The sequence below is a fragment of the Lissotriton vulgaris genome, chromosome 9, assembly GCF_964263255.1.
Source record: "Lissotriton vulgaris chromosome 9, aLisVul1.2, whole genome shotgun sequence".
NCBI lineage: Eukaryota > Metazoa > Chordata > Amphibia > Caudata > Salamandridae > Lissotriton > Lissotriton vulgaris.
This window is the reverse complement of record NC_141697.1, coordinates 316,694,519-316,718,353: the sequence shown is the minus strand read 5'-3', so window position 1 is coordinate 316,718,353 and position 23,835 is coordinate 316,694,519. Positions and strand designations below refer to the sequence as shown.

Genomic DNA, 23,835 nt, shown 5'->3' with positions numbered 1-23,835 from the left:
ATGAGGGGTTACAAAGGGTGCAGGGGCTCAGAAGAGAGAGGAAGCTAGAAGGAGTGAGGGACGAATGAAGGCACCAGAGACTGAGAGGAATACTATGGCTCTTTGCGATGGAAGCGGTCATTGACACCTCAGGAGAAAGTTAAATGGACAACGCATAAATGGGATAGACATTAATAGATACAGTTACTGTACTTTGAGATGTAAACCTCAAACAGCAGTGATCGATGGGGAAGACGAATTTAAAGAAAACCTTTGGAGCATTTTGAGGCACAATGAAAGATATGCGCTGCAAACATATCAATGTCACGATACATGGAGGGCCATCAGTCTCCTTCCCTCAACCTCTGTTTAGTGCCTGACATTCCTACATGTCCTTCATGGGATAAAGCCACCAACCTGCTTCTCATGGACAATGGTGCTATTAAAGTACCACCTCTGAGAATGACATCTTCGACAACACCAATATCATCCTTAATTTTCCAGTAAGGTCTGAGTTATTCATCAACTGCCTACCTTTGATCACATATTTTTTAATTGTTTCTAACACTATGTCAGTTTTTTATAGCTTCTAACCATTCTGATTTGGAAATGGTACTGTTAGATTTGTGACCTTCAAACAAGCATGCAACAAGTACATCATCATCATCCATTTCGCATTCAGAATTCATCCTCACACGGGGCACGTGACAAATAATCTACTGATATATTTACTCGGCCTGGAATGTATTCCATTTTCACTTGATGCTCCTGCAATTTGCATGCCAACTTTCAATTCTTGGCGAGGCTGGCTAGAACCTTTACCCTCAAGTATACTGACCAACGGTTTGTGGTCGGTACGGATAGTGAATTCCTTTCCCCACAGGAAACTTTCAAACTTTGTAACCGCCCAAACACAAGCCAATAATTCATGTTTAATTACTGAGTACTTTGTCTCTGGGCCCCTAAGCTTCCTGGATGCAAATGCAATGATTTTCCCCCCGTTCTCAGTAATTTGGCTAAGCATAGCCCCAACCCGATTTGGCTGGCGTCTGTTGTTACAGTGCTTTTCAACTTCTCATCGAATGACTGGAGAGATGGTGCTTTCTCAATTTCCATCTTAATGGCTTTTATGCTTCGTTTACACTCTTCATTCCAGATGAATTCCCCATCCTTCTTTACCATCTTCCACAGCGGTTCGACCTTAGCTGCATAATGTTCTATGAATTTGGAATGGAATTCACACATGCCCAAGAAAGATGCCAGTTCTTCCATATTTTTTGGATTTGGTGAACAGGAAATTGCAGAAATTAAGGAGGGGTGGGTCGTACTCCATTTCCATCGATGAGATGTCCCAAGTACTCAACCGTTTCTTTTTTTGGAATTTGCACTTGTCTTTTTGCAGAGTAAGTCCACTGTCCTTAATCCTCTGTTAAAATTTCCTCAGGATGTCCAGGTGTTCCTCTTTTGTTTTGCTGTAAATCAGAACATCGTCCTGGAACGATCTGACTCCTTCCATGCCTTTGAATAACTGGTTCATTATGCTTTGAAATACCGCTGACGCCGAACGTAACCAACCTGCGGAATTGAAATGATCCTTCTGGTGTGACGAACGCCATGTATTTTTTTGACTCATCTTGCAGTTGTATTTGATGGTAGGCGGTGCTGAAGTCTAGAGTGGTGAAGATCTTCGCCTGACCTAACGTCATCACAATTTCATTGATCAAAAGCAGAGGTTGGCAATCAGCTATCATGTGGCGGTTCAGCTCGCGAAGGTCATTGCACAAACGGATCTTCCCGTTCCTTTTCCTCGCAATAACCATTGGCGACAACCACTCAGATGCATTGATTGGCTCGATAATACCACCCTTGCACAAATTCTCCAGGATTGTCCTGACTTCGGCGCGGGCAGATAAGGGTACATTCCTAACTTTCTGTTTCACTGGATATGCTTTATTCTTTAGGATTATCTGATGTTCAAAGTTCTTTAGGCATCCTAATTGTTCTTTGAACACTCCCTCAAATTCCTTGAGAATAGTCTCCAGGCCGTCCTCTTGAATACTGAACACATACGGTGATTGGCAAGGATTAATCAGCATTTTAAGTTTTTGTTTTTCCAGCCAACCCAAAATGTTCATATTGTAGTCCACGACAAAGACTTTTGTAGAGGTGTTCTTTTATTTAAACGACAAATCCGCCTTGAAGATCCCTTCTAATTTTATCTTGTATCCGCCATATGCACCTGGAATGATTCTGCTAGATTCCAACGGTGACTTGCGCTTGAGTCCATTGTATGTGTCCTTTGACAGAATTGTTATTCTTGACCCAGTATCCACCAACATCTCAACATCTTCACCATTCGCAGCAACATCACACCTGGGTTGGTTTTGTGCATCTTCACTGTTGACAATTGCGACCAGCAGCACCAGGTTCTCCAGTAGCTCACTCTCCTCTGAGTCTACATTGGACTTTGACTCGTTTTTTTAGAACCTGAAGTTCTGCAAACGTTAAGAAAATGTCCCATTTTTCCACATCCTTGACTGATCCCGCCCCTCGCAGGACATTCTTTGCTAGCTGCCACAAGTGCATTGGATCCGTAACAATAACAATTCTGCCTTCCCACATGGGTACCGGGGTTTCTAGGCCAAGTGAAATTCTGTCGTGGTTTGTTGGATGTGGACTCCTCCTCCTTCCGCACAAGATTGACGCTCATTTGTTGGTTATCAGGTTTGCACAGCAATTTAACACCTTTGGCCAACCTTTCCTTGCTTTAACGGTAGACACCACCTTCTCGAGGTTTGGATTCTTGTGGCATAAAAACTTCTCTTGCACCTTCACACACGTGGTATGCATCACCACCTGATCCTGTATCATCTTGTCTGCATCCTTGAATGCACATGTTCTAGGTAACATTCTCAATATTGTGACGTAAGACTCGATCGCCTCACCTGGTGCTTGGTACCTGTAGTAAAAGTTATATCTGTCCATTATCACATTCATAGTGGTGTCAAAATAGTATTTCATTCTCAATTTGGCCTCCTTAAATACATCCCACTCTTCATCCCCTTCCTCTTTTTCAATTGGCGTTATGTGGTCGAATAACCTCCTTCCTTCTGCACCCAAATAATTGTACATCATTGCTTGTTTTGTCGTAGGATTATATTCAATCCCATCAATTGCTTCCAAATGTTTCTCAAAATATTTTACCCACTGTGTCCAATTTTCCATGGGGGACCCAGGGACTTCTAGGAAGGTGCAGGGCATTGCCACCGCATTCATTATTTCAGTCATTCTGACACAGCGCAGGTAATTGTTAGGAATAAGCTCTTAAATTTTATGAAGTAAAGTTTAGAAGGCGTTTGGCTCCCTCCGGTGGCCATTTGTGGTATAATTTATTTTGACGACAGAAATGTCACTTCACTTTCACTCGCGTTTTTTTAGGTCCCGCCTTTGCAGTGCTTGCCCTGCATGCGCTGTCTCAGTGAGACCTTAAGTAATCTGTATGTTGGTTTAAACTTCTTTTAATCATTTTTTCCGCTTCCAATTGGCTTACTTGTGGTAGTGTTGTTGTTATCTCCCTTTCTGTTGGCTGTTGGTCCTTTGCTAACTTCCTTGTAGACCCAATACAGCGGCACCCAACTACAGTGTTAGTTCGCTCTGCTTGCACTTCTTTTCATTGAAGTGCAGTGTGCTATATGTTTTTCTCACTGTAGCGTGCCTTTGTAATTGGAGACTTTTGCGCAGCTGGCTAGTTTTTGCTGTGTGATTCCTACGCTCCTCCACCCCACTGTCTCTCCTTTCATTCCCCCAGGGGGGTTGTGCTGCTGTATGAGGCATTTTTATCAGCACAGCTCCCTTTCATGAGCGCCGCCCTGGTTCTGCTTTTATTCTTGTATTTATTTACCCTGCTCCACCACCCCACCACTCTCTCTCCCCCTCCATTTTAATCAATCACGGGCTCTAGCATCACAGCGGAGCCACTTGGACAGGAACAGAGGGCTGTGCAGGTAGTCTCTCATGCCCTCACTGTAAGGCTGAAGAGCTGCCAGCAGAGAGCGGTGTCCCTGCCTCGCCCGTTGCTGAAAATCACAGCTCGCAGCGCTGGTTTAAAAGCTGTCTTTTGACTGTCCTACAAGGCTGTGAGCCTTTGAGGACAATCAGCCCAGCACGAGCTCTGCTGTGTGAACAATACACCACAGTTGACCCTGTACCCTGCAGACTTGCCATCCTCCCACAGCGGCGCACTCAGAGCGCCTTGTTCAATGCAAACAGTGCGCTCTTTAAGCGGAGCCATTTACAGGCCGGTCCGTACTTCCAGAACGTGGGGACTGCACTTAAAGCTCTTCATTCTTTGCATGGAGACACGGAAGGCAATGCACGCCCTGAGCTGGAATATTTATATTTTAGCCCATGTTTACAGAGCTCGGCCATTGCACTCAGTCAGCTAGCTCTTCACTCATAACGGAAGACAGCCGTCCTAGTCTAGCGCCTTCACCCAAAGTGCAGTGCGCGCCAATGGAAAGGGATATTCACAAACCTACTGTTATACCTTAATTAACTCTAGTGCATCCTCTCTGTAGCTATTCGGCCAAGATGAATGTGATGTCTGCGTGGAATGTTGTAATGCCTGATTAGAGAGAGAGTGGAATGTTGGTGTGCCTGTGGTGTGGAGAGCAACAGTTGGAAAGAGTGGGCTGAGTAGCAAATATGCTGCTCCTGGTGGGACCTCCTTAAGACCTCTATGAAACCTGTAACAACTAACCAATAAACCTTCTACATGAAATACACCTCCTGGCTACCTATGATCATCCTTGGAATATACATTACAACACCTACTAGTCTAGGTTCCACGACCTTCAGCTTCTTGTGGTAAAGTGGCAAACACTGAAAATAAAAATAAATCCAGCTCTCAATACTTGAAAGACACCACCAATAAGAATCCCAGAATGTCCATTTGTTTGATAACGTCTGACTGGCTTATAACAATTACTGCTATGTCACTTAAGTGGGCTTCATGAGAGGATCACATTCTCTGGTGTTACTCCGTAGGCATGAACTTTCGATCCTTCTGGTTTTTGCAAATGATGAGTGTGTTTTCTTGCATATGCGTGACATGTGCCGTCCCATCTTTGTTACGACTGTACACATTACCCTTCTGAGCTAGAACTGGAGGTGCATTGTAATAATGGAGTATATATTGTGTTAAAGTAAGTCTAAATCGGTGAATGGCATTTTAAATGAAGTGTTTAATCAGTGTGAAAATCTGATCCGTGCTTAAATGTGTAATCTGCAAATTTCAGGTTAGAAAACTGGTTTAGTAGCTGAGCTGGTTAATACACTTATTGCAGCAATGTAATGTACTGCGAACTGATGGTAAAAACCGTGCTAGATCTGTATCATATCTGATTGGGTATTGCACTTTTTTTTTTAACACAAGCACCAAGCACAGTAAAAGAGATCAGTTTGGTTAGGCATCTCATGCAAACAGCACCATGTAAATTGCAAGGGACATTCCTGACTCCTAGCAAGCTTTAACTCATTCTTTTGGTTTGTACTGTGTTTTATAAAAAATAATCATAATTGTGTCTTTATTTTTTATATATCAACCTAACTAACGGCACTTTAAATTTACATTTTATAGGAAATTGCTCATTTTTGGCTGTTCCTAGTATGTATTTCTTTGGACTCTGCACATTGAGAGATCACAATATGGATTACCACTGCATGCGCTTCCTTTCAAAACAAGCATTTGCAATGCAATAGGTCTCGCATGTATGCGTGATTGAGCTACTGGCATTGTAAATGACAATGCCTTTTATTTATGTTTTCATTTTTAAAACCTAAATAAAAGGCTTTGTCATTTACAATGCCAATAACTTAAACTTGCGTAAATGTGAGACCTATTGCATTGCAAATGCTTGTTTTTCATTGCAGCTCCTCCCCGGGGCTGACAGGGATGAGTGACGAAAATGGTGTGAGGCTGAGGGGTTAATGGGTGTCGGGCTGAGGCGGAGCGAAAAGAGGAAGTCCGCCCCACGCAACACTAGGTGGGGGAGTGTGAGGACATCCGGAGCCTCTAGTAATCAGCCTTGTTTCAGATGGTGGGTCCTGATCCCGTAATCGTCGCCAGATTGATGTAATGACGGACGACAGGAGAGATATTGTAAGCAGCCAGCTTTATTCTTCATCAGCTATGGAATGCCGTTGGAATAACGGTATCCGCACAGGTTTCCCTAAACGTTCTAAACCACTCGCCAGGAGACACGCGCACGGACACAGGAAGTAGGACGGGAGCAGGAAGGGACAAGATGGGGAAGGGACACAGAATGTTACACAGGCTGTTTTTCTGTTTCATGGCAGCCATCTTGAAATGTTGTAGACAAAAGACTGAAGTAACAGGAGAAAGAGCAGCCATTTCTCAGGTAGGATAGATGGACCAAATGGTACTACAAAGGAAGGACGAAGAGAGAGGGGAGCAGGTGACGGACACATGGTGTAGGTATTTCCGTTTGGATCAAACCTGGTATAATCAAGAGAGCAGGTGAGTGTGCAGGGGTCAGAACTGAATGCAAGGTGGGGAGCGGTACCTAACTGATACTATGTTCTTGATCAGTTAGGTACAGTTGCTATACTCTGCTGGGTACGTTATGTTATGTTATGTTAAATAAATTTATTAAGCGCACGTACGCCCGTAGGCTTCATGGCGCTGTGGAAGACTGGCAAAACATAACATGTAACAGAAAAAAACGGGTTTAACTAAGGATAAGCTTGCTTAAAGAGCCAAGTTTTAAAAGCCTGTCTAAAGGCTAACAGATCTTCATGAAGCCTTAGCGGCAGTGGCAGAGAGTTCCACAGGGAGGGGGCCAGGAAGTGGAAAGATCCGCCACCCTGGCGTTGTTTCCTGGTCCGAGGCACCACTAACAAGTTCTTTTGACCTGAGCGGAGAGCACGAGAGGGAGTGTAACTGACAAGCAGGCTGCTAATGAATACAGGGCCCTTACCTTGTAGAGCCCTGAAGATAATGCATCCCGCTTTAAATGCTGCTCTCTGCGCTACTGGCAACCAGTGGAGACTGGCCAGTCCTGGTTTGATGGACTGCCACTTAGGAATCTTGCAAATCAACCTGGCCGCTTGGTTCTGGACCAATTGAAGTCTCTTGAGCTGCCCCGCTGGAAGACCCAAATACAAACTGTTGGAGTAGTCCAGACGGGACAGCACAAGAGCGATGATGACCTGAATCAGAGCAGGGTGGGTTAAAAGGTGGGCGATCTTCTTAATCTTGCGAAGTTGAAAGAAACTTGCAGATACCACAGTCCCTACCTGACTTTTGAGCGAAAGATCTTCGTTGAAAGTGATTCCTAGGCTCTTAACTGTGTGGGACTTAGCTGGGGGGTTTCCCATCTCTGGAGGCCAAAAGTGTGGTCCCCAAGACAGTTCACTCTTCCCAGGCAAAATCAATTCAGTTTTGCCTGGGTTGAGTTTCAGGTGATTTAGGCCCATCCATCACTGAATGTGGACCATGGCCTCCCGAAATTCGGTGGCCGCGCCAGGGGAGTCCAAACAGAAGATCAGTTGCAGATCATCTGTATAATTAAAAATTAAGGCTCTAAACTTTTTTAATGAAAATATCAAGGGACGTAGGTACAAATTAAATAAGAGTGGGGACAGGGACGAGCCCTGAGGGACTCCGCATTCGTTTTTGATTTTAGGGGCTGTAAAGGTTCCTAATCTCACTGCCTGGGTGCGTTCCGAGATAAATGACTTCAGCCATCCAAGTTCCGAGCCTCTCAGGCCAGCCTGTTCGACACGGTCGACCAAGATGGTATGGTCGACCGTGTCGAATGCGGCCGACAGGTCAAGAAGTACCAGTGCTTGGTGGATGTCCTTGTCTGCATTGCATCTTAGTACATTCTGGACCCCCAGTGTCACCATCTCGGTTGAATGCCCTGGTCGAAACCCTGCTTGATTGGGCTCCAGGTATCCAGTGGTTTCAATAAAGCTAGAAAGACAGCTAGCAACGTGTGCCTCCAGAATTTTTGAAAGGAATGGCAGCAAGGATATCGGGCGATAGTTAGATGGATCATGAGGATCAAGACCAGGTTTTTTGATCAGGGGAATCAGTAAAGCATGTTTAAACCCTGCAGGTACCTTTCCCTGGTCAAGTGAGTCGTTAAGCAGAGAAAGGATCCCGTGAGGGATGGAGTGCCCAATCTCTGTAAAAATGTGGGGTGGGCAGATGTCATCGGGTGAACCAGACTTGACCCGTGCCAGGAGAGTGGAGAAGGTTTTAGGGTCTATAGCAGGAAGGGTATCTAATGTAATAGGGTTCTTAAAAATGTCATCCAGAGGAGACGATTTAGGAGAGCTAGCAATGTTGCATTTTATGGTTACAATTTTTTCTCTGAAGAATTCATTCAGAGAGTTACACAACTTCTGGGTGGGGGCTATTGAGGGGGCTGTCCTGTCATCGTCGCAGAGCTCATTGACTATGTTAAAAACATCTTTAGTTTTGTTTGAGGAGGTTAAAAAATTTTGGGAGAAGTAATTGGATTTATGTTAAAGCAGGATTTTTTGGAACTCCTTTCTTGCGGTACAGTACACTGTCCTGGCTTGAGAGGAGTAACTTTGTCTCCATTTCCGTTCCTTCTGTCGAACCCCCAGTTTAAGTTCTTTCAGTTCTTGGGAGAACCATTTGTGAGCTTCATTCCCTCAATATTAGGGACCAGTACCAGGGGGGCTGAGAGGTCAGCTGCGTTGCGTAGCCAATTAGACAGCGCTCTCTCGCCAGTGTCCAGGTCATCGTGCGGTGGTGGTACGGTTTTACTTAAAATGTCAATAAATCCAGGAAGGTCCATAGATTTCCATTTGCGGAATTCTTTGCTCTTGCATGGCTTGGACTTGACATTTCCTCGTATTTCTAATGTGAAATAGATGGTAAAATGATCCGACCATATACAAGGACTGATAACAGGGTTAGATAGAGATAGGTTATGCGTCCAGATCTGGTCCAGGCTGTGGCCTTTCTGGTGAGTGAGTGCATGAATGTGCTGGTTTAAATTGAGATCTGTAAGCAGGTCTTTCAGTTCAGCAGCTTGAGTATCCATGTCTGTGCTGTCGAACCAGTAATTTAAGTCCCCAATGAGGATAATTTTAGAGTGGCTGACTACGTATGAACGTACAGGTGAGATCGTGCAACTCGGCCAGCCGCAGCTCTTGTGAGTGGATGCTTCACAAAAAAGCATTTCCTCAAATGCAGTTACCATATGTACCTTCAGGTTGATGTCTAGCCTCCCAGAGCCCTCCTTCACTCTGATATCCTGTGATGCTCCTTGAATAGCAGTGGGTGAGTGCATCTTTATGTGACATCAGCATCATAGAACAGGGAGATAAGTCACAACAATGGCATCCACATTGTAAAGAAACATTTCCAAATGCATTTCAGCAAATACAAAAAAAATGAAACAATTGAAAAAAGGAAATACAATAATAATGACCAAACAAGAACGGTCTGAAAGTGCACTGTAATACGCCCGGTCTCATTTTCCAGTAAAATAATGTTTTATGTTTTTGATGTACTGTTTTTATACACAAATATGTTTTTCTTGGAAAAAACACCTGATAAATATTATATTGTATTAATGTACTTATTTAATCATCCTTCAAGTAAGCATTTGGTTAACATGCACAATGTTTTGCTTTTAGTGGGGAATGATGCTTTTTTCAGGCTGTGTTTTGAATCCCAAAAATAGTCCCGGCCAGCTGCCAATACTAGTGGAAACAATCTACCTCATTCTTAGCAATTGGGTTTCTGGTTAGCAGAGATATGCACCGTGTCCAAGCAGGAACTAAAATCATAGTCTGGGTAAATCAGATGTACAACCTAAATTAACCTGTGCTCATCCTCTGGAATCTTGGCACAGAGCAGTCAGGCTTAACTTAAACGTCAATCTGTAAAGAATTTGTGCAACACTGCAAACAGTAAAACAGTGTATCCACTACCTGAGCAGATACCACAACGGGTTAGAAAATTAGAGCTTAATTTAAAGAACAAAACCAGACCAAGTCAACAAAAGTTCAAAAATAGAACCAACGTTATAAACCTTTAAACATTTAACTGAAATGTTGCAGTTAAAAGCATAAAGCGCCACCCGGGGCTATCTGGATGTGCTACACTGGGTCAAATCCAAATGGTCAGGCTGACCGCAATGGAGTGTGGGTCAAATTCAAGCACCAACTTTGTCCTGCCACAAATTACCTTGTTTGAGTTGTCGATGAAGCTCTGATGTGAAGAGCAGAGAAGGGGATGTGTCGTCGTCGATCCTTTGGATGTCGGCAATGCATCTGTAATGAGCAGCGGAAAGTCAGAAATGTGTCGAAGCTGTAGGGGATGCCCAGACGGCAAAGCACTGTACTCGATTCTCGCAGCAGCCGTGATGCATTGTCATCGAAGGAGATACTCCGGTTCAGAGCGGCACAGGGACAGCGATGCGCGGATTTTGACAGTTTCATCATTTTATTCCCACTTCCAATGACCCAGGACTGAATTGGCACCACTTGGCAGGCAAGACTCCCAGATGGCAGAGTCCAGGTACTGTACATAGATGGCTTGGACATCTTTCATGTCCCTGAGACTTCAAACAGTAGGCAAGCCAGCTAGATCTTGGAGTCACTTTGGTTCTGGGTTGGAGAGATGCAGGTCCAGTCCTTCTCACTCTCGGGCTATGGAGGGCAGCAGTTCAGGAAGTGGATGACTCATAAATCACTCCTAAATCTCCCTTTGTGTGTGGCTGTCTAGAAGAAATGCACAAAGCCAAGATGTCACCCACTCCAGACATGTACTCTTATACAGACAGAAGGCACCAAATGCCTAAAGTAAGAAAAGGCCATCTTTTTATAAGTCCGACCAAACACAACTAGCCGTAACAATTACAATTTCACTGATTAATACATTGTGCAAACAAGGAATTTGGCCTGTTTTACCTTTTTCATCGACTTGCTGGTTGTAGCAGGTTGCAGTAATGTAAATCACAAATAAGTCTGCACCGCTACTGTTCCTTTTCCAACTTGAGGACTGGTCAGTTGGTGTTGTTAATGTCTTATGTATTTGTCAAATGCCAATTATATTGTATTCATTATTTGATGTATTGTTGAATGATAATGCACATGGTCTTTTTCTATGGCATGAATTTTATGTCTTCTATGTATGCTGTATAAACTAATAGTGATAGTAAAAAATTAAATAAAAAAATCCAAACCTTGTTTATGTGTCAAAAGGGGTTTGTCTTAAGTAATTCAATTCAATAACACGTCCAAACCTTTTCTTGTTACTAGCTGTACGGGTGGCCTAGCTTGCATGTGAATACAGGCCCAAAGCTCTGTTTACATAAAAACTTTTTTTATAAGTGCCATTTTCTGAATTACAGTTTAAAATCTAACCTCACCATAAGCTGGGATTTTAAATTGTGATTCCCAATTGGAAATTACACTTATAAGATGTAATAAGGTAATCCCAATGGTAACCTATAGAAGAGATAGGCCTTGTAGTAGTGAAAATTGAATGTAAGAGTTTTTTACAATAAGGACATATAAAACTTAAAAGTACGTGTTCTACATTTTAAAAACAGTGCATCCTTCCCTTGGGCTGTCCAGGACCTAATGTAGTAGTGACATACGTATTAAAAGGAACAGTTTGGGCCTGGCAAGAGAGTTAACTTGCTAGGTTGACATGTCGGTTTAAAACTGCACACACATGCTCAGCAATGTCATGTTCAAAGGGCCACTGAAGTGGGTGGTCCAATGAGGGCTGCAGACCCACTAATAGCATTTAAATTACCGACCCTGGGCACATGTAGTGCACTGTACTAGAGACTTGTAAATGAATTTAGTATGCCAATTGTAGATAAGCCAATGTTACCATGTTTAAAGCAGAGAGCGCATACACTGTAGCACTGGATAACAGTGGTAAAGTGCCCAGAGTTTTAAAGCCAGGAGAAACGAAGTCAGAAAAAACAGGAAGCCTGAAGGCAAAACAAAAAGTCTGGGGAAACCATGGCAAAGATGCCAGGTCTAACACACATCCATTTTGGTGGAAGTACTCTCTGGGACTTAGAATAGTACACCTAATGGCAGATGTCATGGTGATAAAAGAGAAAGACTCATCAGGGTTGGTCCAAAATGGTATTGACCCTGTATGAAGCAGTGGTTGAAGGTTGATATTTGAATGCAACCAGTTGCTGAAGGGGCTTAGGTGATTCCTATTCATTGTGTATTTATTCAAAGTAAAAGCTCTTGGCCGTGTATTTATTCAAAGTAAAAGCTCTTGGCCGTGTATTTATTAAAAGTAAAAGCTCTTGGCCTGCATCACACCTAGAAAAACTGACTCCCTCTTCCTTCTGTTGTCTCATTATTGTAACAGCAGATGTAAACCTGGCAGTTTTACACAACATGCTAACTGCTCCTGCACTTTGCACATAGCACTTTGAGATGTAGTTGTACAAGTCACCCCTTACCTGTCAAGATGTCTCACAAAATGTATTCATGGGCAACTTTTCAAGCTGTTGTATTATTACTCCAGGTGCTGTCAGGATGAAGTTGAAAGCACCCCTCAGAAATTTGTGGTCGCAAAGGAACTAAACTGTGGGTGCTTTAAGGGACCAATTCAGTACACAGTATGGAAGGAAATGAAGTCTGCTATTAGCCCAGGTAATTAATACAGAGCTTCATTCAACAAATGATACCCATATAATGATGAATGTTACTATTAACCTTGTTATCAAATATATCATTTGTGCTGCATACACAGGTGTGAGGTAAAGGAAATGGTGTAAAATGTACAGACATGACTTCCTGTAACATCTCTGCTGTGAGGATGGTGATGTAGCGATTTGAGAATACTTAAAAATCTTAAAGGCTTAACAGATGCCGGAATTTACAGTATGCATGCATTACTAATTTTCTGCTAAAGTAGATTGAATTTAACAAACACTGTGCATGTCAGCTGATTGCCACGTCACATGTAGATGCCCAACCAGAACCATTAAAACATAATCCAGAAGAGCAAGTGTGAAAACGACTGTTGGTAAAATACATGCTGGGTACAACTTTACAGATAACTAGCCACAACAAGACACATGGAGTGACGTGGGGAGAAGCAAACAAGGGGATTAAACAATTGCTTGAGGTAGAATGCCAAACCATTGTTTTTCTTCCACTTTGCCACTCTAGGCAGGGACCTGTGCAATGCAAATTAAACTTGACCCTTCTTCCCATGGGAACAGTCCATCCCGAAATGCCAGGAGAGACACCTCCCGAAGAGAACACAAGGTATCCTAGACCAGTTTCAGCCATATTAGAACTTGTCAGTGAGGTAGCGAGCCTACAGGAAAAAGCATTTACTACCCTGTCGGTACAACACGGTGCCATTACAAAGTTGCCAGTACAACGACTGTGTTGTTATGTCGGTACAACGCGGTGCCATTACAATGACCTTGTTGTCACCACACAAACTGTTATAAGGCAAGTCATTACAACAACTTGCTCTAGGGTGCTTTCAATCCAACACCTTCCCTACTGTTGCACCGACTGGAGTTGGAATAGTAAGTTATACGATTCCAAACTCCAGTGCCTCCGCCCCACCCCTACAGCAAGTTGTTGTAATGACTTGCTTTGTAATGGTACGCGTGGTAACAACGCAGTTTTTGTGCTGGCAGCATTGTAAATGCATGGGTTGCAACGTCATATATTCAAGCCTATGGCTCACTGAACAATGGACCCGTGCTGAGGCTTACACTTGGAAATATAGGGCGTTACATCAAACTCACAAAATGGGATGGGGGAGCGCTTGCAAGTATTCTAACCCCAGGGTAGGACTCCACCCAATAGGTTTTTTCTCCCAATGAGCAACTATAGAAAGAGGCTGGCCTTAAGCACTCTGTTCCTCATGGGAACACCCCATCCCAGAATACCAGGCCAGCCCCCTCCATAAGAGAATACAAGGAGTCCCTCAATAATTTTAGCCTTTTTTGGCATCATCAGTGAGTTATATCTTTCATCCTATGACTCAGTGAGGAAGGGACCTGGAGATTAGGTAACTGGTAGAGTCAAAGACAACAGCACAGGGATTGTGCACTGCAGAGACATGAGCTACTGGCATGACATGTGGAAAGGATGCAAAAGGGGCACATACATGAGGAATGGAACATTGGCAGATATTTTGAAACTTGCATGAGGGTTAGCACAGTGTGACAAATTCGGCAGATTGACTAACCTTATGAATCAGGTACAGCAGGAGCGATGTAGTAGCTAGTTTCTCCCCTCCCTAGGAGCGCCCCCCCTAGTGAGTCATGTACACACACTCCTCTATGAGGACCTCACCCAGGGAAGGGGAAAAGTGGAGAAATAAAACATAACGGACTGACAGCCAGAAACCATCTACTGCAGGCGAAGACAGGTTAGGTATTCCTCATTATGTCTGCATTCTGTTTCCTGCATAGAGACACAAGAAACACTGGTAAGTACAACCCCCCCTTCACTGTCTACTATCATAGACTATATGTATAAAGGAGAGTAGGCTACTCACTGATATCTGCTACCACAAACATCCGAGTGAAAAAGGGCACAAAAAAGGAAAAAATAAAGCAAAGGTAAAAGAAACATAAGAGTTCAGAGAACACAGTTCTGAAGAGCAATAGTCTTAGTCCCTATATATATATATATATATAGGAAGCTAATTAGCTCCCTAACTGCTGTCTCTTCCTGCTCTGATAAACAATGCACAAGTCCTCGGTAATCCTCTGGATACAATGTATCTATTCTCTCTTTTGTGAGTAGCAAGGTATACCATACGAGCCTCTCAACAGCTGAGTTCAACTCCTTATCCAATAGTCTCAGTGCTCAGCAATAAACAAAACAAAAATGAACAAAAGTAGAAGAGCCAGAATACTCTTCAGCTAGTACCACTAACAACCCAGTTACCTCCGTGATAACTCGTGGAGAGGTACTCCCTGGTTGCTTTATTGTACATATTGCATTGACTGAGAGCGTTTCTCTCTCGCTGCTCCCCAAATCAAAAGCACAGTTTTACCGCGTTAGCTGCGGGCGTCTCCTTCTTGCGGCTCAGTACGATGTTCTTCAGTGCAATTGGCCCGATCTTACCGCAACTGCCGAGAGCGTCTCTTCCTCGCGGCTTCTCAGCACGGCTCCTCAGCACGGCTCCCAAGGTCAGAGGGCACAGGCGAGTTACGTCTAGCGCTGCTCCACTACAGCGAACATCCCACTTATACAGATACATGATATTGACATCTTTCCATATCACTGCGGCTTCCCCAGTCATACCCTGACAATCCTGAGTATACCGTATAACCTCTGATAACATTAATAGCTTTCTGAAAATTGTATTTTTAACTGCTTGCATCCTCATGCTTATTGGTGAACCACATCACTTATGATACATTTGTGTAATTGAGGAGGCTGCCTCTTCCATTGGTTCTACTGTGTCACTTCTGCGTGCAAATACAACCTCTGATAACATTGCTGTTACTTTGGAAGGTGCATACTCTGTAGAACCTGGGTTATTTAGATAGACAGTAATAGCATTGTTTATGGTTGGTAAAGTGCATTTGCCAGTGGTTGCACTGTGTCGCTCCTTAGTGAGCCTCATAATCGCTTATAAACTTGGGGAATTTTAGGAAGCTGTTTCTTATACTGCCTGCTCCTATGCCACTGCAGAGTGGACCGTGTAGTTATGATAAATTCAATACCTCCACTTGGTTGCAACCCTGCCGCCATTGATTGAACCTCGTAGTCCCTGGTAAGTTTGATGATTTTTAGGAAGCTGCACCTTCCTCAGTAGTAGTCTGTCTCTCCTTCTTGGGCCACATATTTTATGATAACTGTAGTGTTTTTGAGGAGTCTGCGTCTACCGCCGATTGCCCCCAGTCAATCATTTACTGATCATATAACATCAGATAACCTTAGTATTTTCGAAAGCTTTGTATTTCTTTGGGTTCACACTTATGCTTCTCGGTGGGCCACACAGCTTCATATAAGTTTGCTGTTTTTTATTTCTACCACTGATTGTGTGCCATGTCTCTTCTGAGTGGAAGAAAGTAGCCTCAGATAGATAGATGTATTTGATGCCTGACTACACCTCGGCAACATTCTGTGTTCTTGTTTATCTCTGATGGGTTCATGAAGCTGCTTCTTACACTAGCTGCACATTGATCACTCTATTGTGGAACGCATAGCATCTGCTAAGATTGACGTTTTACCTGGCTGAACCATGTTATCCCTTGGTGGATCACAGAGGGACCCATTCACAGAACTAATTTGAGACAAAAATCCTAAAAGTACTACTTTTGATATTCACAGAAGAGATTTAGTAGTAGTAAAGTTAGGATTTTGTCTTAAGTTAGGATTTTGTCTTAAATTAAACTTAAGTTAAACTTAATAAGTTTGCTGTGAAAATTAAGGTAGTTAACCAGGGAAGTCACTTTCAGATTCTCTCAATACGGTTGGCTGTAAAGGCTGATATTATTCTGATTAACATCTATAATAACCCGAATAAATGTATATTAAATGATACGGTTTTTGCACTGAACAAGGCTTTACAGGGGACTCGTGTCCCAAAGGGGAGGGATTGTATTATTGTAGGTGGGGGGGACCTTAACCTTAATTTGTGTGACCTAACAGCAGGGGGGTGTGGATTTATCGGGGAAGGTGTAGATGATCTGTCCCCACATTTTTCCCATCAGGACGGGGGGGATTCATTGAATGAACTGATAGCATCTCATAATTTAAACTTTGTAAATAGAATATGCACTCCCTGTGTTGATTTTGGTGCAACTTTTGCGGGGAGAGGTTACGGTACCACTATTGATTATATCATAGCCTCTGAAAGTCACGCCTCCTGGTATACAGATTTTTTCACCCACCCGGTAGGGTTTAGCGATCATCTTCCCCTCTCCTTTTCCATACGATTTCCACAGGCACAACACAATTCCCTGATAGAGAGACTGTCATGGCTGAAATCTTGTGAAATGCCCAGACTTAACGGGTATACTATTAAATGGAGTTACATCGACGCAGAGATCATGCACAATAAGATTGTCAGTGGATCTCTTGCCCAAATTGAGAGGTGTTTAGATGAAGAGACTTCTAGCGAAGATGTGCTGAAAGCTTTTGAAACTATCTCACACAATATCAGAGATAGTTTGTCACGGAATGGGCGAGATTCTTCTCTGAAGACATCGACTAATACATGGTTTGATGCGGCCTGTTCTAAGGCACATTCCCTCTTGAAGGTTGCTCTTCACAAAAGGATTAGGTACCCAGTAGAGGTAGCAAATTGCAGAAAAATCTATCGATTGTCCAGAAGTAACTGTAAGAAAAACATCAAACAGGAGGCCTGGAACAATTTGGTTCTTGCTGCCCAATCTAAGGATTGTGCCCAATTCTGGCGTGCAGTTAATGCACCGTTTTTTAGTACATCAACGAACGCGAGGATAAAGGTTGCCATTAGCAAAACTTCCTGGATCGACTTCTTCTCGGAAGTCTGTAACCCTGGGGAGACCCTAAAATTAGTTGACATGGAGGGTATTGAAAAAGAGGCAACTCGGTACTTTAAGCAAGTTAATCTGGGAATTTCATCTGGTGAAATAACCTTAGCCGTTATACACCTGTTACAACGCAACTTTTACAACTACCTACTATTACAACGCAACTTTTACAACGCATACCATTACAACGCATTGGGTTGGGGGGCGCTCTAGGATAGGGAATAAGTATAATTTACTATCCAACACCTTCCCTAGTGTCCACGGGGACTGCAGTTAGAATAGTAAATTATACTTACCACTATCCAGCACCTCAAAGCGCTATGCGTTGTAATGGTATGCGTTGTAATGGTCGCGTTGTAATAGTAGGTAGTTGTAATGGTATGCGTTGTAACATGGTACATCCACCTTAGCCATAGAGCAGAGCAAGGGAAGTAAGGCCCCGGGTATTGATGGGGTACCTATTGATTTGTTTAAACACTCGGTTGATTTATGGTCCCCTATCCTGAAAAGAGTGATGGATGCAAGCGGTGAGCTGGGCCTCCCTAAAACTTGGTCCGACTCCATCATCATTCCCATTTTCAAGAAGGGAGATAGAGAGAATCCTTTGTGTTATCATCCTATCTCCCTTCTTGATTCTTTTATGAAGATAGTGGGAAGGGTTGTCCTAAACAGATTATTATCATGGGCCAAAGATGTAGGAGTCCTATCCCAGGTCCAATATGGTTTTAGAGAAGGGATGAGCACTGTTGAACAGGTTTTAAATTTTACACTCCTCCAAGGGAAATATGTACAGGCTAAGGCTGAAAAACTTTATGCGGCATTTGTTGATCTTAGTGCCGCGTTTGATTGTGTAAGGCACGATCGTTTATGGGAGGTGTTGGAAAATCCTAAAATTGATGAGCCCATTATTTCATTTTTAAGGCAACTTTATGCTGGGGCTAGGGCAATGGTGAGATTTGGTGTCAGTGGGGAATGTACCAAGCCATTTTATGTGAAACGAGGGGTGAGACAAGGATGTGTCCTTGCGCCCCTACTTTTTAATCTTTATACGAATGATCTTGAAGAGGTCCTGGAGTCCAAGATTATTGATTCACCCAGAATCAACTCTAAACAAATAGCGTCCCTACTATATGCGAACGACGCCGTTATTATGGCCAGAACCGAGAGGGGTCTGCAGCTAGCCCAAGATACGTATATTAATTTTATGGATTCTAGGGGTTTGTCCCTAAATGTAAAGAAAACCTTTGCGATGGTTTGTTCCAGAGGAAAGTCCAAAACATGCAAACTCCTTGCTGGTAGGGATAAAGTGCAGACCACTAAAACTTTCATATATTTGGGAGTAGTTCTGGAGGGTGCTGGACACTGGGGCCCAGCAATTAGGAGTAGAATTTTATCGTTTAAAAAGGCCACAGCAGCACTTATGGCCTTTTTGCGTAAAATAGGAAAAAGACCCCCAGTTATTTTACTTAAGATTTATTCAGCCAAATGTGTAAGTACAGCGATATATGGGGCAGGCGTCTGGGGCATACTTGATTCTAGAGAACTGTCCTTGACTTAATGGCCCTTGATAACTCTCATAAAATACCATGGTTAACTTATATTCGAAAGTTTTGCCATGACTTAGGCAAACCTGAGTATTATATCGATCCGAAGGGATTATGTAGGATCACAAGGGCAGCCCTAAAGAAAGAATGTTGGGCTCACTTGGAATCTTTGAGGTTAGCAGTTGAGTTGAACAAAGTCTCGGTATTGCGGCACTATTCTTTGCTCACCTCTGACAATATGCAGTCTTATCTGATCTGGTGCTCTGGGGGCTTTGATAGGTACCTACTCACCAGATTTAGATTTGATATTTTTTACCGCTTAGTGTCTTTCCCTCAAACTAATGATTAGTCAAAAAAACGTATCAACTGTCCCTGTGACGGGAGTTCTGATCAATCAACATTGCACGTGATCTGTTTTTGTGGTTTTTATCAAAATGAAAGAGCCCGTTGGATCAAACCTCTACTGAATAAATATGGCCCATGGCGACATTGTCGTCCTGCTTTGTTGTATCTCCAGCTACTAAATGATGAATTTTGTGTGGCAACTATGACTAGTTTTTTAAAGAGTGTCTTTTTAAAAAGGAAAAATTTACTATGTTGTTAATTCAATGTACATATTGTTACGTATTTCTTTCATTGTACTGTTTTACGTATGTACATGTTTATTGATTTTTGATGCTGTTGCTTTTATGATTTCTTAATTTACAAAAATCGATTAAAGCTTTTTCTACTTAATAAGTTTTGGTCATAAGACTAAATCCTAATTTAAAACAAAATCCTAACTTAAGACAAAATCCTAACTTTAGTACTACTAAATGCCTTCTGTGAATACCAAAAGTAGTAAGTTTAGGATTTTGTCTCATGTTAGTTCTGTGAATTGGCCCATAGTCTGTAACATGGATGGCTTTTAGGAATCTGCATGTTCTTGTTGCCTCTCGGTGGATCACTTAGTCTGTAGTAACGTTGGTGTTTTAGAAAGCTGCCTCTTCCTTTGGTTGGATCTTTGTCACTACTGAATGAATGTCAGCCTCCATCATCTTTGATGATAGGATGGGACGGTACACCGTCCTCCGATTGTTCCTCTGTCATCCTTGACCAAGGAACATTAAAAGGCACTCCAGCTGGCTTTTGTTTTCTACATGTAGACTAAGATGAGGTTTGAAGTAAGTGTAAGAGAGCAAATATAATTTTTAGAGGTGACAACACATCACTATTTGCAGGTCAGTGAGAACTGTAAAGTTATGTTTTTTAGACAATCTTAAAACTAGTCTTCTATCTGTACCACATTGGCAAATCAGTTAAACAGCTGCCAGTTTTACATCATAATTTAAACAATAACTTATTTGTATTACTTTGTTTCATATCACATTTCTGCCCTTTCTAAGCGCTGCAAAGCTGCTTTTATTATTATAAGATTTACTGAATCTGAGTTTGGCGAACTCAGATTGATGGAAGGCTGACTTGGCTTTTCATTTTCTCAGATTTAAGTTTGATTTATCTTTCTTTCTTTTCCAGAGTGATCTTTTCAGTTTCTTTGATTGAGTTGCTCAGTTTCATATTGCACTATATTAAACCTATATATCCCATCGAGCCGTAGGGTTCGTGCAGTGCACAAATAGGAAGCACACATGAAACATGTTCTGTTCAGAACGTGCCCTTATTGTTCAAGAATGCCTCCCACTATGAGTGGATGTTGCAAAGTGGTAAAGGAATATGCAAACAAGTTTTAATATAGTCACAGTGAAAATAGTATGGAGAATATACAACTAGATTTCATTTGAGTTTGCAGTGTTACTGAAAGACAGAAGGGATTAGTCTAGATGATTGTTTATTCTAGTTTACTGTCATAGTGTACAACATGAGGTCTGAAACATTGTACTCCTGGCTTTAAATGATGTAGACCTAAAGTTGTGAGTTCAACCACTATTTTGAAGCTTTTTGATATGTTTTTTAGGTATTGCAAGCATGAAGCTGAACCCCGATACTGCCCACCCTAGTCTTTTCGTTTCTGAAGACAGGACCAGCGTGAGATACACCAGTAGCAAGCGGCTGCTGCCTGACAATCAGCAAAGGCTAAGCCGCCGCTTAGGTGTGCTGGGGCAAGCAGCTATTGTGTCAGGGAAGCATTACTGGGAGGTGGTGGTAGGACACATATCTGGTTGTGATATTGGTGTGGTGAGTGAATCCATCTACAGAAAGGGTTACTTCTCATTTTGCCCTATGGATGGCTGCTGGATGCTCTCTCTCCGGAATGAGACCAAGTTTGTCACTCTCGACTCAGGCACCCAGATGCTGACGCAAAGTGAGAGACCTCAGAGGATTGGAGTATACCTCAACTATGAGGAGGGGCAGTTGTCCTTTTACAACGCTGAAAGAATGTCTCACCTATATACTTTTCGATTTCCCTTTGCAGGAAATCTCTACCCTTATATTGGGCATGCCAATTTAGCAACACATGGAGTCCCACTTCAGATCTTTTGTCTCAAAATGTAGAGAGTGAATATGTTCCTGTTTTCAATCGTTCTACAGTTTTCTCAGCATGTAAACCATTTCATACAGAAGCCACTTAAATTGCTAAGCAATTGTTAACCAACTGTTTCTTTTGTTTACAGTTTTACTGTGCAATGTTAAATAAATATTAATAGAATGTGTTTGTGTCTCTGTTTACTGTTTATAGTAAATGTATCTCTATGTAAATTAACATGAATTAGGGATTCAGAATTATCGACTCCATAGTTGTAGCGACTCTGGAGTGTTTTAGTAAATTTGATGACTATCCCTAAGGAGAAGGATCGACTTTTGATAGTCAGACTTGCTAAAACACACACCTCCATTGAAGTATCCACAAGATGAGAGTCTACTGAAGTGGCCCAAAGACATCTCAAGGTAGCTGAGGTTACTTTATATTTACATTAATACTCCAATATCAGCATGATATTCATCAAGTAATGCAGATAAAAATGCTGCCTTTTTCAGGAAAGAAATTGTTCTTTCTCTGCCTTCCGATGGCACCAAGAAGTTCTCATTGTCTTCAACCTTTTTCAGCTCTCCCTTCAGAGGCCTCAGGTTAGTGATTAGCTATAGAGATTTCGATTTTTTTGGTAACGGAGAGTTACAATTTTTTTTAGATTGTGAATCTACTATTTAAGTCTTGAACTGACCTTTGGCCCTACGTGCTGAAACTCTGCTCACACTCAATCAATCAATCAATAAGAATACTTGTAGAGCGCGCTACTTACCCATGAGGGTCTCAAGGCACTGAGGGGAAGGGGGTGCTGCTTCTGCTCGAAGAGCCAGGTCTTAAGGAGTCTTCTGAAGGCGAGCAGGTCTTTGATCTGCCGTAGGTGGGTAGGGAGGGTGTTCCAGGTCTTGGCGGCGAGGTAGGAGAAGGATCTTTCCCCGGAGGTTGTTCGTTGGATGCGGGGGACATCAGAGGGGGCAAGGCTGGTGGAGCGGCGCTGGCCGGTTGGGGTGTAGAAGTTGAGTCTGCTGTTCAGGTAGGCTGGTCCGGCGTTGTGCAGTGCTTTGTGAGCGTGGGTAAGGAGCTTGAAGGTGATTCTCTTGTCGACGGGAAGCCAGTGTAGGTCTCTCAGGTGGAGGGTGATGTGGCTGCGGCGGGGGACGTTGAAGATCAGTCGGGTGGATGCATTTTGGATGCGTTGCAGTCGTTGTAGGTGTTTGGCTGGGATTCCTGCGTAGAGTGCGTTGCCATAGTCCAGTCTGCTGCTGACGAGGGCCTGTGTCACCGTTCTTTTTGTTTCGGTCAGGATCCACTTGTAGATCCTGCGGAGTATGCAGAGGGTGTTGTAGCAGGTGGAGGAGACAGCACTGATCTGTTTAGACATGGAGAGGGAGGATTCGAGGATGAATCCTAGGTTGCGTGCATGTTCGGTGGTTGTCGGTGCTGTTCCCAGTTTGTTCGGCCACCCGGAGTCGTCCCAGGCTGAGGGGGTGGGTCCGAGGATGAGTACCTCCGTCTTGTCCGAGTTCAGTTTCAGACGGCTGTTCTCCATCCAGTCGGCGACGGCCTTCATTCCCTCGTGGAGGTTGTTTTTGGCGGTGTGCGGGTCCTTGGTGACGGAGAGGATGAGCTGGGTGTCGTCGTCGTAGGAGATGATGTTGAGGTCGTGTTGGTGGGCCACTCGTGCGAGGGGTGCCATGTAGACGTTGAACAGCGTCAGGCTGAGGGATGAGCCCTGGGGGACGCCGCAGATGATGTCGGTGTCTTCGAAGCGGAAGTGCGGAAGGCAGATGCTCTGGGTTCTGCCGTAGAAGAAGGACGTGGTCCAGTCAAGGGCCTTCTCTTGGATCCTGGCTTCTAGGAGGCGTGTCTTTAGCGTGCGATGGCAGACCGTGTCCAAGGCGGCTGACAGGTCCAGGAGGATGAGGGCTGACGTTTCGCCATTGTCTTGATGTCGTCTGTGGCGGCGATGAGGGCTGTCTCGGTGCTTTGGTTTCGTCTGAACCAGGACTGGGACGTGTCCAAGATGTTGTTGTCTTCCAAGTGGAGGGCCAGTTGCATGTTTACGATTTACTCAATGACCTTTGCCGGGAACGGGAGCAGGGAGATGGGTCGGAAGTTATTGAGGTCCTTGGGGTCCGCTTTGGGCTTCTTGAGGAGGGCATTTATTTCGGCATGCTTCCAGCTTTCCGGGATGTAGCTGTTTTGAAGGAGATGTTAATGATCTTCCGTAGTTGGGGTGAGATGGCGGCGTCTGCTTTGTTGAATACGTGATGTGGGCACGGGTCTGACAGAGATC

General features: G+C 43.4%; 1 protein-coding gene and 1 non-coding gene across 2 annotated transcripts in view; both read left to right on the top strand.

The window, feature by feature from the left end:
• LOC147690048 (zinc-binding protein A33-like) overlaps positions 1–21,568 on the top strand; it is a 348,579-nt gene extending 327,011 nt beyond the window's left edge. The window contains exons 9-10 of the mRNA XM_086936633.1: positions 12,551–12,678; positions 21,030–21,568. Coding sequence (XP_086792759.1) covers positions 12,551–12,678; positions 21,030–21,568 — 667 coding nt within the window. The remainder of the gene's footprint in view (positions 1–12,550; positions 12,679–21,029) is intronic.
• On the top strand, positions 5,039–5,137 carry LOC147690049 (small nucleolar RNA U13). Its single transcript, XR_015300275.1, has one exon. It is a non-coding gene; the product is annotated as a small nucleolar RNA U13 (small nucleolar RNA).
• Positions 21,569–23,835: the final 2,267 nt, after the last annotated feature.